A 17,814-nucleotide genomic window follows, 5' to 3' on the forward strand; every position below is an offset into this window, starting at 1 on the left:
GATACCGGTCATGATTGATAACATGTTCGACTACCTAAGTCCATCTTTCGACTGAAAAGTCAACGAACGTACGAGCAAATGCTGTGTAGGATGACCCCCCACTAAATAGAGCGACGACCTTAAATACAGTGCAGAGTCAGTGGATGCAAGTGAAACAGAACCGTTCCTTAATCTTAGGATCTATTGGGGAGGCCTATGTCCAGCAGTGGACGGATAATGGTCGAAATAATGATGATGATGAACACCACCGTTAAGAATTGTAACTTTAATAAATTTCGCGTAGCAACAATATCGTAAATAAGAAAAAAAAATCTTGTCTATTGTTATCAAATATGTTGGTAGAACGCGAGTTCGTTATCGTCGTTCTCATTTTCGAATATTAACGCGCGCGTGCATATATTGCCGCGAATATGGTATAAATAAATATATATTGTTTCGTATCGCTTTTAATTATATAATATATAACCAAGAGGCTGACTGAGAGAAGGGCATTGCACTGCTAGTCGGTTCAAGGCGGTGGATAGGTAACCCGGATCTAAGGGTAAGTTTGAACGAGCCAGAAGTTCTGGGAAGCCTAATGCCAGAACTGAATCCTGCTAACTACAAAGTTTCAGGTCAGTGGGCTCCACCTTCATTATCCTCTTGTGTTCATTATTTACCTACCATCATCGTAATAATTTTCATACAAACCACTAATAACCGTTGCCCAATGATTAATTTCAATTTGTAACATCTTATTTTACGAACGGTTAACAACCACAAAGTATACCGTGATGCTCACGATACTGTTCAGACGTTATTATTCCTGAGGACGAAGTGTACAACTGTGACTGTTGAATGATACATTTATCATAAAATTTTCTATTTCAAAATTATACATAACTAGACTCTAGAAGCTACTCACGTATGTAGGCTTTGTTCTAGAGACTTTATGCATGATCCTCGGGTGGTGCTAAACGAGTGACAAAGCCCAGAAATAGGTGGTGGTTAAGTATTTTGTCTTCTCACCACACTCCTCTTCCTTAAAAACTCAGAGTTCAACTTGCAAATCAGTCAAAAAAAATTGCTGTGAGATCAGACTAGACTTGATAACCGACGCCCACTAATTGCCAATTTTATATATATATATATATAAGGTAAGCTATTTTATATTATCTAATTATGGACAATTGCTTTATTTATTTGAAAGAATCAGATTGCGGATTACAACAAATGGTGACTGTAATAAATGATGCGTATGCAAGAAAGTTTGTAAATAAATGCGATGAAAACGAAAACGAAAGTAATGAGTTTGAGAGAAATTAAAGTTTAACGATATGTCAGATAATGATGTGAGATGAAAGTGTAGAGCAAGTGAGTGAGTATCTATATTTAAATTCATTGTTTTTAAGAGAAAGTGTGAGGGAGATATTGAAAAGAGGGTAAGAGCGGGAAATAGTATTAACGATACACTGCCCTCAATTATGACAAGTAAAAATGTTTCAAGTAAAGCTCGCCTTGCCATAATTCAGGGAATACTGACAGCAACTCTCATGTATAAAAGCAAATCGTGCGTATGGAATATATGGTATAAGAAAAAGCATGATAGAAAAATAAATTCTGTACAGATAAACCTCTGAGAGGTATGTGTGGTATTACATTAAAGGATAGAATGAGAAACAGTGTGATTAGAGAGAAGTGTGAACTGAAAAATGATGTACTCGTAGTTACAAAAATCGAAAAGGGAATGTTGCGATGGTTTGGCTATTTAGTGAGGATAGATGAAAGAAAAATTACGAACAAGATTTATCGAGTAAGACTAAATGCAGATGTCGATAAAGGCCACTCTAGACGGACATATATTGATCAAATACGCGACGTGCTGAAGAAGGGTTAAATTAAAAGTAACCGTAACCGGCGAGTGTATATGAAAAGATTAATGACTGTGGAAGAAGCGAAAAAGGTGTATTTGAATGGAAGTATTTAGCGTTCCATTGTTTCTGCCTACCCTAATGGGAGCCAGGCGTAACCAATATGTACTCAGAAAGTATTGCGAGAAAAAGTTTTATGTATGTGAGACTGACCAGTTATAATTTATTTAAAAATATGATTACTTATAAGTAAAAATAGGTACGTTCTAAATTCAAAACTTCCAACATTTTTTGCAAGCTAATCAAAATTATTGTCTTATTGAAAAATGGATTTGCGTCGAGAACATTTTCGCGCCATGATTGTTTTACGATTTTAAGTGTCACCTGTAACCGGACGAATCGTACGATAAACTTCAAATAGCATTCCTCACCTTTTGACGGCTGTAATGGAAGAAAACGTGCTAGCAGTGAAAAAGTTGGTCCAAGACAATAGACGAATTACATACCAGAGATTCAGCATATACTGCAGGTTGGATCAGGAAGCCTTCACGAGATTCTACATGTGCATCTACGGGTGCGGAGGATAGTTTTACGCTAGGTGCCGCACGTCGCCGGTGAATGTTGCCATGATATGATAGATAAATTTGAAGCAGGCTCGACTCGGCGTGTTTACAACATCGTTACAAGTGAATCCTGGATTTATCAATACGATCCAGAAACAAAGCGCCAATCGACGGTTTGGTTGTTTCAAAACGAATCAACGCTTACCAAAGTAAAGCGACCTAGATGCGGGGGGAAGATTTTGATCGCAAACTATTTCAATTTGATTGGCTACACGATATCATTTTTTTACCAAACCAAAGGAGCATTAACAGCGATTGGTATACTACCAAATTCTCGGCAGAAGTTTTCTCTGTCAACAAACGACCAAACACAGGGCTCCGCGGGCTACTACTCCACTACGATAATGCGCCCGCCCACACCGCAATCAAAACGAGGGACTTTCTAAACAGCACACCGGTCAAACTCCTGGGTCACCCTCCTTACAGCCCTGGTCTAGCACCGTGTGACTTCTTTTTATTTTCAAAAATAAAAAATCAGCTCAAAGGGATACAATTTTCGTTGCCGAATGATGCGCTCTCAGCGTTCGAGCAGGTTGTAAATGAGGTGTCTGCGGCAGACTGGTAAAAGTGTTTCGAAAACTGGTTCAGACGCATGAAAATTTGTATAGAGGCTGGTGGAGAGTACTTTAACAAGATGTAATAAAAATATATTCACATATAGAAATTTTTTTTAGTGTCGCAAAACTTTCTGATTGTACCACGTATTTGTATACAACTAGATCTCTATTTTTGAAGATTTTTGATCCAGTTTCTGTGTATCCTCTACTAAGTAGTTAGACATTTCTATATTATTCTGTATAATGTCTAACTACTTAGAGCTATTGAGAACATTATAAATTATTCCTGTGTCCCTACCTACCCGTTTTCTTATAGTAAAAAACATTCTTTTTTTACTGTTATTTACAAAATATCATATTATTACACGAAAATATCAATATATCATTACAACACTATTATTATCGCTATAAATTGTTATATAATTCTTGTCATTTTGCTTGTTTTATTTACTTTATATGCTCGTGGACGAATCACTGTCTTTAATTATTGAAACTATGAACTATTTTTCTACATGTTATAGACAATTTCACTATGTATTATTCGAAACGATTCTATATTGTTTTACTATAACTATAACAACTATTTTACCATAACGCTGCACTCGAAAGATACTATCACTATATATAAATATAACATGTAGCGCTGATGCAATTGTCCGGAACCATCTTTACAATATAATTTTTCCAAATGCCCCGAAATGACATGAAGTTTTTATGTTTCATCATATTTTAATAAAATGTGTTGTAGTAGTTCATTTTATTTTGATCATTTATTAATTTTATGTAATAATTTGTTCTAGTTCATAATTCTGGGAGAATATGGTTGAGATCTTTAGTCGGTATAGTGCAACTTTCGAAAAAAAAAAATAGCAAATGTCAGACAAATTGACATTGACTTTTTGTTTGACAATTTTCATTTCTTTTCCATTGCATGTAATGTGTGAACGAATCTCGCACAAATTTAAAAAAGTCGCGTGGCGAAATTATATTTTAAATTTAAATATAATATACCTATAGATACGGATTAATTTGTAGTCTCAATTTTATTAAGTTTAATGAGTGTTTATAATTATGTTTTCGAACAAATTAACAAATTCATATAAACAAAGCCCTGATGCTACCGACATGGATGTGCTATCTTTTTTGGATTTACTAGATTTAGACGAAGAAATCGTCGATGCAAGACTCCATATTTTAATGAAGAAGCAAAGTCATACAAATAAACATCTCGCAAATGTATTACAGTTATTAAACTATAAAAATTTAATTAATACCCAAGAAAACAGTGAGTGTTCGAATAGTGAAGAGTATGCCTTTGTTGCTAAAATTATAAATCAAATTCAAAATGATAATATTGATAACATATGTAAAATAATAAGGGTAGCACTCAATCTTAACACCAAGACGTTAGTTAGTAAATCTGAACACTTATTGCAACAAATCCTATCTATGATGGACTTGTCTCCTGAGAAATTAAATGAGGAAAGTGCCTCTAATCAAGCTTTATTAACTTTCCAACTCTGCGACAATATTCTTGATTTAATTATAAGCCATGGTGAAACAATATGTTTACCTTTTTATGAACTACCTGTAGAAAACATATTATTTTGTAATAATGATAAACTAAAGGTAAATTTTTTAACTAATACTGTTCCAAAGTTTTTACAAGGAGTTTGGGGATTTAATATACTGGATGCTATCTGGACATGTTTAAAAAATTCTGCACAGCAATATAATGAGTTTGTACTGAATATATTGAGTTGTTTGTCTGATTATTATTTGCCAGCACCGGATGATAGAGGCATTCTTGCGTATGAATCACAAGTAGTGAGGCAAGTGGAATTCTGGAGCATAATTTTATTTGGATTAATGTCATTGAATCCTACAGTACGCAAGATTTCACTTTATCTCAATAAACGAGCTATAGATTGCTTAAAGGCTATGAAGAAAAATATTGTTGTACAGTTTGAAAATGATATTATTCTTCACTGGGATCCTGTAAAGGAATTTGATTGCAAAAATATGTGGGAAAACTACTTTACTCTTTTCGATAGTTTAGAAGAGAAACAAAGTAATATAGTACTGCCCTCACTACAGTTATTTCAGAGTTTGGGTAACATTGGAGCTGTTTGGTTAAACTGCTTATTTCATATTGGCCTGAAACATGACAACATTCAAGTCAGAGTCAAATGCATCCATTACAAACTAGACACACCTTTCAGTAATCAATCTGAAGTAGTAGTTTTGTTGGAAGCACTCAATGATATAAATATTTATGAGAATCCCACAGAATATGGAATGATTAAAGAGAAAATCGCTAACTTATATCATGATTTGAAATTTTTCATTTTATTTTATCAAAGTATCCCATTTGTGAATTGGTCTCCAGTGCCTTTGTATCATGTAAGCAATATTATTACTCTAATTTGTCCAACAAATATAATCAAAACGTCTCAAGAAATAGACTCGGCGCTTTGTAATCTCTCAGGTGAAGAAATAGTTCAGTTAATAAGGTATTTACTGAACATACCATGCAACATAGTCACTCTGAGGAAAGCCATTCATGTTAATATGGCTTATTTTCTTAAAATCTGCTGTTCTAAACTAAAGTGGAATCATTTATTGGGTGTGTTCTCATTGTTTCAAATTGATTTCTTTGAATACAAGTTTATTATTGAGTTTGTTAAGCAACACATTTTATCTAGAATTGACAATAAGACTTTCTTCCTGGAGTCCCTTATGAAAAGTGTTAGTGACATAGATTTTATGATATTCTATTTAGAATGTGAGAGTGATGATTTATTAATATTTGATGAGTTGTTGCATAAGAAATTAAAAAATATACAAGACGTAATAAACAGGCAATATTCTAATAAGAGGGAATTTCTGGATGATGTTATTTTTATTATACACCTATATAATAGAACTCTTAACAAGGAATTATTCAGAGCGAGAATTGAAAGGGATCAAAAATTTATTTTATCTTATATTTTTACACTATTATCATGTGAAACAACATTAACAATTGAAGAAATAACACCATTTCTGAATGAATATCTAAGTTCTGTTAAAACTGATTCCGACAATAAAGACATTTTTGTTCAATTATATATAATTTCTATTATGCTCATAAAGGATAGAAACACTGATTTGGCTAAGGCTGTTCTTTGTATGCATATCATAAATAAATTACATAAAAATTTTTCATTAAAATCTGAGAGTAGACAATTGATGATAAGTTTGTATGACATATTGAATTTAATAATGAGTTTTGAAAATACACAGAACATTGGGAGGTTAACAAATGTCTTCTATGAGAATTCCTGTGAATTATTATATTATATGATTAAAAGTAATGATGAAGATATAGTAAAACATACAAAAGACATCATAGTTTATATAGAAAAGGTAATAGAATGTGGTGGTTATGGATGTCTCATATGGTTATTAAGAATAATAAATTTAATTCTCCCCACAATAATGGGAAAAGAGGAAAATTTTAACGTAATGGTGTTTTTGAATAGAATGTGGAAAGAAATAGAAGAATTAAAGTCCAACAATCAATATTCGCCATGCATTGAAGAGTTTATTAATTTATTAATGCAAGATTCATTATTAAATCAACCAATGTATAATAATATAATAATACTATACTGTAATAAAATAATAGAATATGGCCCTACAAAGAATTTTCCTTTGTTTTGTCTTATAAAAAAATTAAATACTAAAGAAATTATATATAAATACGGGCATCTCATATATGTTTTAACTGAGATATTGCTATATACACCTGTACCAAGAAAAGACCAAAGGTGAAATAAATACTAGTGTGATATGATATAACAGTTGTAAAGAATTTAAATGAAGAACTAACATGCTATTTATTTTGCAGGATCGTGGAGAACTTGGTTGTTGAAATATTGCAAGATCCAACATATGAAATTTACCAGTCGCAGTAAGTTTCTAAAATTAATCTTACCTATCACTAAAATTGGAATGTTCTCGCTCGGCGGCGAAGAGAAGTAGATGGAGACATATTGCGAGGATCTCAATCGCGAAGGAGAGCCTCATCGACGATCCACTGTCATTGTGAAAACCACGACCACTCTGTCAAGAGTGTACGACTTTAGAGGGAGATCACTAACCAGTGACATGGACTTTCGCAAAATAACACCTAAACCACAATACATTACATACATATTACAATACAAAAATATTGCATAATTATGATTTATTATATATTTAATTTTTTTTTATACAACTTTTATATAACCCACCTGATGGAAAGTGATAACCGTCGCCTATAGACATAAAAATAGTAATATGTCTCTCAATAGTTATATGTCTACTCTGTAACGCCATCTACCGCTCTCATTGGTTTCACAGATAATCAGCGTTTAGGTGTTACGTATGAATGCCCAAACACTTGGCTGAATGGTGACCATTTTGGTCTCATAATTCCTAATATAAGTTTTTTTTTTTTGTATTTTCTTTTTCTTTAAGTTTATAATTGTTTATGTTTTTGTTGTAACCCTTATTGGTATGGTATATAGAGTCTTTCTTTGCGCTTATCTATAGCGCTTTGTAAGCTATTTAGTCTCGTGTTGTAGTCATACTGTCTACATGATATCCATACAACCAGTTGTGGTCAACATATCACCCGTTATGTGTACACTGTTGAACATAGGCCTCCCCCATAGACCGCCATAAGGAACGGTTCTGTGCCACGATATGCTGTTGTATATTGTGGTTTTATATTTATTATATCAATTAATTATTTAATATTATTGGGAAGTTGAGTCTCTGGAGCTGGTGTACAGGCTTGAGATGAACCGTGAAGTTCATGAAACAGTAGACATATGCAAGGATACAGGTCTTTGGTACCTCAGTTCTCTCTGCCTACCCTGCAACAAATTTGGCATGATGATAAATAGAAGAAATTAATTTTTATTCCCAAACAGTTTTTTTTATACAACTTAGAGTGGCAAACAAGCTGACGGCCCACCTGATGGAAAGTGGTAACCGTCGCCTATAGACATGAGCAGTACCATGGACATAACAGAGTATACTGTTTCGTCCATGATATCTCCCATGCGTTGCCATTCCTGAGGACATATTATAGTATATTAATAGTACAAATTAAATTGTTTCTTTTTCCAGCGACGTAATTACTAATTTGCAAATTCAATGTTCAGCTGTTATGACCTTAAGCAAAATAGATTATTTAGAAATTCTATCAACTATTACTTCGTTAATTATAAAGAAAATAGATGAAATATTTAAGAACACACAAAGATATCATGCTGGCTCAAAACCACATAGAGCCGTATTTATGGCTCTGCAACATTTTCTGGCTGTGTTTTTGAAAACTGGAGGCGAAGATACCAGAGTAATTAAGAATTGGTGCTTAGACTTCCTGAGCAAATTACCACATCAACCAAACGTCAGGATATGCTTGGAGTGGTATATTGCATTGTGTTGCTATGTTCAGGTTAGAATTTTATATTCTACTAGATGTCCCTGTGAACTTTGTATCATTTACAACGCCATCTATTAAAAATAATCCAAAGTAGCAATGTCCATACAAAATTATCAATTTTAATTATTTTTATACTTAGCTAAACTTTAGGGGTTTTCAGACTTTTTTTTTTATTTTAAACTACTCCTGTATTGTAACGAACACAACAAAAAAGAATAATTCAAATCGGTCAAACTGTTTTCTAGTTTTAGCGAAACTAAATAAAAGAGCTTTGATTATAATTTTTCAACCTACTTTACAAAGGAAATTCTTAATTTAGTTTTTTTTTTAATATATTTGTTACCTTATAACTCTGTCTGTCTGTGTGTAAATCGGTTTAGAAAATTCTTTTATTAACTGAAACCATATACTTTCAGATGGGTCTTGTAGGAGTCTTATCAAAATCGGTTCAGTAATTTAAGTTTAAAATCAAAATAACTGGTTTTGCCACAATTGAAGTAGTTTTCTTTTTATGTTCCACTAAAAACCTCTTTTTAATATAATTAATTCTTTTTAAAATTGGGCTCAGGAATTTTTCAAATCTAGATAGATAGATAGATATATAATTTATTTGCATTACTTACTTACAGCACACAAATTACAACATAGATATACAAAAAAGCGAGATAACATAAATGATTAAAAAAAAATACATAATGACTAATTTAATTGTACACATTCCTTTCAGAAAACTAAAGTGAACAAAGAATTTCTACAGGAACTTATAGACAAAAATGTTCCATTGACATCTCAGCTAGTTATACTGTACTGGGTGTTCAAGAGGAAATTTTTAAATGGCACATCCACCAAGCCCGAATATAATTTTGTTATGGACACCTTACTATCTAATACAATGGGTCAAATGTTTAACATACGTCTACACGCGCAATATATGTCTACAAAACTTCATACAATGAATGAATCCAATTCAAAGAAATATGCTTACACCATAGATATTATAAATAGAACATTAGATGAGAATAGTAATGATAAAAATTTGATTAAAATGAAAAACGATTATTTTATTAATCAATTTGATATTATGGCTGATTTAACGTTTCCCTTTATATATAATTATTTGCCGAAATACACGGATATTAAACAAGAAATTGTTAATATAAACTACATTAATGACATCATGAAGTCTTTGAATGAAATTGATGTAATGACCGATAGTACTTTTCATAAGGAGTGGAAATCATGCCACAGACCAGATGAACAAGATGCTCATCTCCTTTGTAGCAAGTATAGTTTCAATAATACTTCCGAGGCTGAACCTGCTGAACCTGAATTGACGGGAACAATACAGAAGAAATATATACCCTGGAAGAACATGAGTGATGTCAATGTATATGAAATCAAGAAGAAGGTATTAAATTTTTTTTAAATATTTTAGTAGTGATATCATGAAACCATGGACAGATTCTTGAATGCCATGTTCGAATGTGTATATTTAGCGCTTTGAATGCTAAATTAACCTAAGTTTATAATATCCATATATACTCCTTACATCCATAAAATACTGGTTCATATCCGGCTCGAAGGACCAAATCAATGCCAGTTTTATTACCGTATACATGAAAGAAATATATCGTTAATTAATGTCTAACCATAAATATCTTATTATTTAAATTAATTTCGTTAAGATTTCTCCTCCACTGTTACTGTAACAATTTCTTGATCATTGGAAGTTGTATTAAAAAAACAGAACTTTGACAACTTAGGAGTTTCAAGTTTAATGTAGATTCCAAGTACTATGAACATCACAGAATATACTATGATGCCCGTGGCGCTTCTCATACCTTAGGTTATGCGTCCGTTCTGTACCTTCTTATGGTCAATTTATGAATTTATCAATCAATCCTCCACAGAGAGAGAGCCCCAGCGACCTTATTGTCATTGCTTCTCTGATCGACAAACTGCCTAACCTGGGCGGTATGGCGCGGACCAGCGAAGTGTTTGGCGTGAAGACCTATGTCGTAGATAGTCTGCGCCACTTACAAGACAAGCAGTTCCAAAATCTGAGGTGTGTACCATATTTTTTTTTATACCACTGAGGTGACAAACAAGCATACAGTCCATCTGATGGTAAACGGTTACCGTAGCCTATGAACGCCTGCAATACCAGATGTATTACGCGCGCGTTGCCATTTTTGAGGACCCAGGTGTTATTCCTGTGTACCCTGTAAATTAAAGCCATATCTTACCCTTCAAACCGAAACACAGCCATGCAAACACAACTGCTTCACGATAGAAACACGAATGGTAGTTAAATTTATAATCAATTATGGGTTATTAATGACTTGTAGATATCATTATTTGAGCGTTCCCTATGCAAAATGATTTATATCAAGAGGTAACTTACCTTAACTATGTAATTCATAGACAGATCAAAAGAGGGGGGGGGGGGGGGGATTGCAAGTAACAGGAGCGATTAATTCGTCACGATGGGCCATTTCACCTGACTTCATCCTCACATTTTTTTCGTATTATTATTATATTAGAAGACGAACATAAGCATTCTTCATAATAGTAATTTTACCAGTAGTTATGTCACAAGTAGTGCCACGCTTGGCAGGCGGGTTGGCAACCACAGTTAGGTTTACAGATGTTTTAAGAGGGACGCTGCTGCCCATCCCTCCACCATAAGCATTCTTGGTCGCCTCTTACGACACCCACTTGAAAGGAAGGGGTGGCCCATTCTATGCCGGGACCGACACGGCGAGTCATCCTCACATCATACCTTATTGACCAGCGTAAATCAATAATGGAAACGGAGTTAGCATTTTTCACCTACAAAAAAATCATAGACCACAGATGTACACCGAAACTACCATAGGGGATACCAGAGGGAGACTTTGTACAAAAGTCGATTGCTTGGGTACCTCTGTCCCATTTGTGTTTCAACCGTGAAGCAGTTTTGTTTGCATAGCTGTGTTTCGGTTTGAAGGGTGGGATATGGCGTGAATTTACAGGGTACAGAGGAATAACACCCGAGTCCTCAGGAATGGCAACACATGGGGGGTATCATGGGCGAAACAGTACACTCTATTATGTCCATGGCACTGCTCATGTCTATAGACAACGGTTACCAATTTCCATCAGGTAGGCCGTCAGCTTGTTTGTCATTCTAAGTTGTATAAAAAAAAACTCTAAATACGTTGAAACCTTCAACTTGCAGCGTATCTGCCGAGAGATGGATCGACGTGGAAGAAGTGAGACCAGGCATTGCTCTCAAACAATATCTGATGAGGAAGAGATCTGAAGGGTATGCTGTGGTCGCAGCTGAGCAAACGTCCAACAGCTTCCAATTGCAAACTTTCAAATTTCCTAAGAAGACATTGTTGCTACTGGGGTAAGTTGTTTCAATCTATTATCTGTAATAATAATGCTAAATTTATTTTTCTCAAACATGCTTGAAAATGTGAGCATTATTTTGACAATCTTCTTAGAGATAAATCAAAATAGTCATACTGGCCAGATACATGCGGGCAGCGGCCGGCAAAAGTTGTATGAAAATGCATATCTGTCGTGTTTTGCGGCCAGATAAATTACTATATAAACTCATATCTGTCCTGTAATTTAAAAATGGAATGACCTTTTACTTAGAAACATGGCTACCATGGAGGCATATCCTCATTTACAAAAGCCATTTGCATAATTATCTCTATCCTATTTCCTCTGTACTATTTTCTCTCGAATGGATACTAGTTTTTTTGCCATTTCTTTTAATTTATTTTAATTTTATTACAATACCGATACAATATTTTCCATCAAGTTAGCTGACCAATCAGCTTGTTTGCCAGTATGTGTTGCATAAAAATAATGTAAGAGAACTGTCACATCATTGCTATCATGAATTTTTTGGTTTCCAACAAAACAAAGTAGAAATTTGTAAAAGGATCCTGTAGTGATACATATCAGTTAGTAAATAGATAGATAGATACTCTTTATTGTTTTCTCCATAAGATTACAATAGTAAACTTATTATAGATACAAAATTTTTTTTTGATGGGTGAAAATGGTATGGTAACCCCGCCTGCGCTAACGGTATACGCTGGCGGAGCACCAGTGAAGGGTGATAGATGAGAATGAAAACAGGCCAGTTACCCTATCATGACGAATTCATCAGGAATTAACCATGATAGTTTCCAGGGGGAACCGCGAGGAGGTCGATCTGGTTGGGTATATTGCTAGCAATGGGATTCTCAGTCTCCATTATTAACAATCCCTTTCCCCCCTCGATACAAACAATTAGAAGACAACAATGAGCGACCTTATCGTTAGAAGCGATCTCTTCCAAGCACTTAGTAGGCCTTGATTTAACTATTTTACCTCTCATGATATTTGCTAGGAAGAGAGATATATTTTCCATTCCATTTACATGCCTTGCCATGCCGATTGCCTGCAAGAAATATAGTCGTGAGCATATATTTTTATTGTTATAGGCACGAAAAAGAAGGCATACCCTGCGATCTCCTCCCTTTAATGGACTACTGCGTGGAAATACCGCAGCAAGGCGTGATCAGATCTCTAAACGTGCATGTTACCGCCGCCATCTTCGTGTGGGAGTACGCCAGGCAGAATATACTGTGATTTTAATGTTTTATTTTTGATAATTGATGAAAGTAAAGACAATTTTAATTATAACGCATTTTATTACAAGATAAGGCGAGCGTAATATAGTAAGAACTATTAACCTCGCAATTCAATCGCACTCGACAGGGAGTTCATCCTCATGTCCTACAGCCTCAATGGTCGCGTACTGCGCGATTTCAGAGATGTTTCCTCCCACGAACACTCCCAAGAGACTACAGCATGGGGTTCTTCAAAAGGGGGTTAAAGAGGTTTCTTCGGGGTCGGCAACGCACGCGTAATACCTCTGGTATTGCAGGTGTTCATAGGCTACGGAAACCACTTACCATAAGGTGGGCCGTATGCTTGTTTGCCACCTCAGTGGTATAAAAAAATTAAAGTTGCCATGGGCTGAGTGACATATTCAGCCTCCCTAAATAAGTGATAAATCCACCATGAAATGAAATTCCAAAATTTCGGACTCAATTTCGTGTTTTTGGCTATACCAAAATCGGACCAATGAATGGGGAACGAAGGCTTATGTCCATAAGACTGAAATATTATAAAAACATGGTATAGAAAGTATTCGAATATGAATAGTAAGCTATGCGCGCGCGTCGCTAAGCGCTATGATTACTAACTTCAGCTTGTAAGCTGAAGTTAGCAATGTAGTGAAGTTGATAAAGCAATAATTTTTAAATAATAAATAAAGAATGAGACCCTTCACTCATGGCCGCCTGCGCTATCGCTATACGCTGACAGAACACCAGTAAGCATTAAGGGATAATAGGTGATGATAAAACAGGTCAGATGACCCATCATGACGAATTCACCAGGAATTAATCATGAAGGTTTCTGGAGGACCGCATGGTGGTCAATTTGATAGGATATATTGCTTTCTTAAGACGATGTAGTGACAAAAATCGAAAAAGGAATGTTGCGTTGGTTTGGTCATTGGGAGAGGATGGATGAAAGAAGAATTACGAGAGATTTATCGAGCAAGAATGAATGGAGATGTCGGTAGGGGCCGCCCTAGACGGACGTATGTCGACCAAATAGGCGACGTGCTGAAGAAGGGCCAAATTAAAAGTACCCGTAACCGGCGAGCGTGTATGACAAGATTGATGAATGTGGAAGAAGCGAAAGAGGTTTGTTTGAATCAAAGCATTTGGCGTTCCATTGTTTCTGCCTACCCTAATGGGAGGCAGGCGTGACAGATATGTATGTATGTATATTGCTTTCTTAATTGCGCTTTAGGTATACGCTGGCGGAGCACATGTGAGGGATGATAGGTGACGATGAAAGCAGGTCTGTTAGCCCATCGTGACAAATTCCACTGGAATAACCACGATTGTTCGCATGGGAATCCGCGTGGAGGTCGACCTGATAGGATGTATTGCTAGTAATGGGAAAATTAGACCCCATTACTAATCTCTTCACGCCCAGCATATTGCCAGCAATGGGGCCATGCGATGCCGTTATAATTCCTTCTCCACCAGTAGGATAGTATAATTTATCTGCGCGAAAGGATCTAAGGTAAAGATAGCATAAGAAGACAACAACAAAGACAACAGTTTTAAACATTTAATTGTGGTTTACAGAACAATTTAATCACTTTCGGCAACAGAGTTATCTTAACAGGTTTAACTTCAAACTCCTCCTTGTCTATTTCTAGCATAACTTCATTCGCTGTATCCTTGGGAATCAATTCCACTGTCCGTACAGGAATGGTGTGTGCTTCACATCTTTTCTTTTTCAAACGGTTCCAACCTTCTGCCACAAACTCTGTGTAGGAATATGTATTCTTACCTACCAGTATATTGATAGCGGGTATTTGATTTTCTTTGTTTTCAGTCTGTATTTTTAAGTCGCACGTTTTGTAACACAATTCCTGTGTAGTGGTACATTCAGGGTTTAATTGTTTTGTTTGATCTGATTGCGGTGCTGCTTGCGTACTGGGAAAGAAAAGGGACCACTTCCTCTTGATTTCTGGCTTCTTCTGTATGCAATTGCTGCAGCCGATACAGGGTGGTGTGTACCGGATTGTGCCACTGCAATGCCATGTCAGAGATTCCTTGTAACCGTTGAACAAAAATGAAGCATACTCTCTTAACGGACCACAGAACCAGTATTTGTCTCTTTTTGCTAATGTATCTCTAAATGCTCCACATTCTATTGAGGACATGGCATATATTGGGCGGTTTGGTACTTCATCTTCTTTCGGAATGGGTTCTATTTTCATAGCATCTTTCCATGTTGTGTTTCCTTCGATAATAGCCATGGATGCGTCAATAAGTTGTTTAACTTTTTCGACACCTTGACCTCCTGGAAATAGGCTGTTGCCAAATGTATTGGTGCGGCCAAGAGGTAATATACCGAGTGGAAACTGGTTCGCACCATCATTCCGTCGAAGAAGACCTGTAAAATATTATTATTAAACAAAACTGATGTAATCGATTACTTGCAGAAGAATTAATACCAGAGGGAGACTTTGTACAAAAATCGATTACTTGGGTACCTCTGTCCCATTCGTGTTTCAACCATTAAGTAGTTGTGTTTGCATGGCTGTATTTCGGTTTGAAGGGTGGGATATGGCGTGAATTTACTGGGTACAGAGGAATAACACCTGAGTCCTCAGGAATGGCAACGCATGGGGGTATCATGGGCGAAACAGTATACTCTGTTATGTCCATGGTACTGCTCATGTCAATAGGCGACGGTTACCACTTTTCATCAGGTGGACTGTCAGCTTGTTTGCCATTTTAAGTTGTATAAAAAAAAAAGTATGTTTAGAAAAATAAGAATATGGAATGCTCATTCAGCAATGTTCCAATTGCTAATAGGTGAAGTCATTGACTTGGAGTAAAGAATATCAGTGATAGAACCCTAATGTCTGTGATAGTATTAGTGACCCACTATGGCAGTGTGAGAACAGATCTTTCATTAAAAAAAATATATAATACAGCCTGTTATGTATTTATTAGAGATGTCTAATGACAGTTGATATTTGTTTTTTTTTTTATACAACTTAGAATGGCAAACAAGCTGACGGCGCACTTGATGAAAAGTGGTAACCATCACCTATAGACATGAGCAGTACCATGGACATAACAGGGTATACTGTTTCACCCATGAAACCCCCCCTTGCGTTGCCATTCCTGAGGACTCGGGTGTTATTCCTCTGTACCCTGTAAATTCATGCCATATCCCACCCTTCAAACCGAAACACAGTCATGCAAACACAACTGCTTCATGGTAGAAACACGAATGGGACAAAGGTACACAAGCAATCGACTTTTGTACAAAGTCAAAGTTACTGAGAGTAGAAGATAAATAAATCAGTTTGCTTATAATCTCAACTTGGATGTATTCTTTATAGTCCATGTTACTTGCTGATAATATAGATTATAATATAAAAATTCTTAAAACATTTTTTGAGACCATAAATAACTTAAAGTTTGAGTTCCACAAAAACCTACTTCAATTATGTCAAAATCAGTTACTTTCATTTAAAAACTAAACTACTGAACTGATTTTGATTAAATTTCTATGGGACCAATCTGTGAGAATATACCCTTTCAGATAAAAAAAGAAATTTCCAAATTGGTTTACAACTGATGAAGTTATGAGGTAACAAACATAAAAAAATACCTCCTTTTTGAAAAAAAAAAAAACAAATATTTTTCTTTGTAATATTAATTTAGAATATAATTAAGGAACAAAATACATTGTATAAGTTGTATACCTGTAACTGTTTCGGATAGTGTCCCATCGCCTCCAGCCACAATGATCGCCTCTGTACCATGCAGTGTCTCCACTATTTCCTTAGCATTTCCCTCAGATGCTGTCTGTATAACATTCACTTGTAATCCAGCCAAATGAAGTAGTGGTTCACAGTACTTTTCAAACTCCTGTTTTGCCTTCCTCTTGTTTGCGACAGGATTAAGTATCACGGTGATGGTTGTTGGGTTCCTGTCCATTGGAATCAATGCGTCGCCATACACTGCGGCTTCTTTACACGCCGCTCTCATTAAAACATTGATCCTGTAAGGAAAATAGATAATTTTAATATAATACAAGAATAATTGTGTTTAATTTATTTAATAATTATTTAATTACAATTGAAACAATAATGTTAATAGAAGTTAAATTTTTTGACTGAAAATATTGTAATTTGTGGGAAATATGGAATACAAACTAATTTACGGCCTATATCTTGAAAATCAGGATCTGTACTGGATGGAGAGTACAATTAAAAGTATACGTAAAGTGATATGAAATTTTGGTAAAAATTAAAATAGTACTTACTGATATTTTTCCTTAACTTTTGTGCCACCATAATATAATGCGATCACACCAAACACTGACTTCTTCCAATTATTACGTATTGTTTTAGAAAATTTAGCAATTTTGTCCATTTTATGAAATTTAATTATATTGTAAATAAATATTTTTAGGTTACATCAGCTGTTCAAAATGTACTATGCTTGATCTATGGTTCGAATACAGTATAATAATAAAAGAGCTATGCATGAGGGACTAAAAGGCACGCCAAAACTCAAACTCTATATACACATTCACACTAATACAAATACAGAGACGAACTTAGGGTACATGATTACATTAATTAGCAATTTTTTTTAAAAGCTATCATAATTTTAGCTTGATGAAATGTGACGATATCGCACATA

General features: G+C 35.1%; 2 protein-coding genes across 2 annotated transcripts; one reads left to right on the top strand and one right to left on the bottom strand.

Moving 5' to 3' along the window:
• Positions 1-3,955: 3,955 nt before the first annotated feature.
• Positions 3,956-13,198, top strand: LOC113512367 (uncharacterized). The gene is made up of 7 exons (XM_026896198.3): positions 3,956-6,842; positions 6,923-6,985; positions 8,191-8,521; positions 9,237-9,917; positions 10,420-10,574; positions 11,730-11,903; positions 12,997-13,198. Exons 1-7 carry the CDS (start codon positions 4,102-4,104, stop codon positions 13,142-13,144), a joined length of 4,293 nt encoding a protein of 1,430 aa, XP_026751999.3. The 5' UTR covers positions 3,956-4,101; the 3' UTR covers positions 13,145-13,198.
• A 1,494-nt stretch (positions 13,199-14,692) lies between these two features.
• On the bottom strand, positions 14,693-17,795 carry LOC113512386 (acylglycerol kinase, mitochondrial). The gene is made up of 3 exons (XM_026896265.3): positions 17,432-17,795; positions 16,869-17,167; positions 14,693-15,541 (listed from the first exon to the last, which is right to left on the bottom strand). Exons 1-3 carry the CDS (start codon positions 17,539-17,541, stop codon positions 14,700-14,702), a joined length of 1,251 nt encoding a protein of 416 aa, XP_026752066.2. The 5' UTR covers positions 17,542-17,795; the 3' UTR covers positions 14,693-14,699.
• Positions 17,796-17,814: the final 19 nt, after the last annotated feature.

The sequence above is a fragment of the Galleria mellonella genome, unplaced genomic scaffold, assembly GCF_026898425.1.
Source record: "Galleria mellonella isolate WM207_F2 unplaced genomic scaffold, CSIRO_AGI_GalMel_v1 utg56, whole genome shotgun sequence".
NCBI lineage: Eukaryota > Metazoa > Arthropoda > Insecta > Lepidoptera > Pyralidae > Galleria > Galleria mellonella.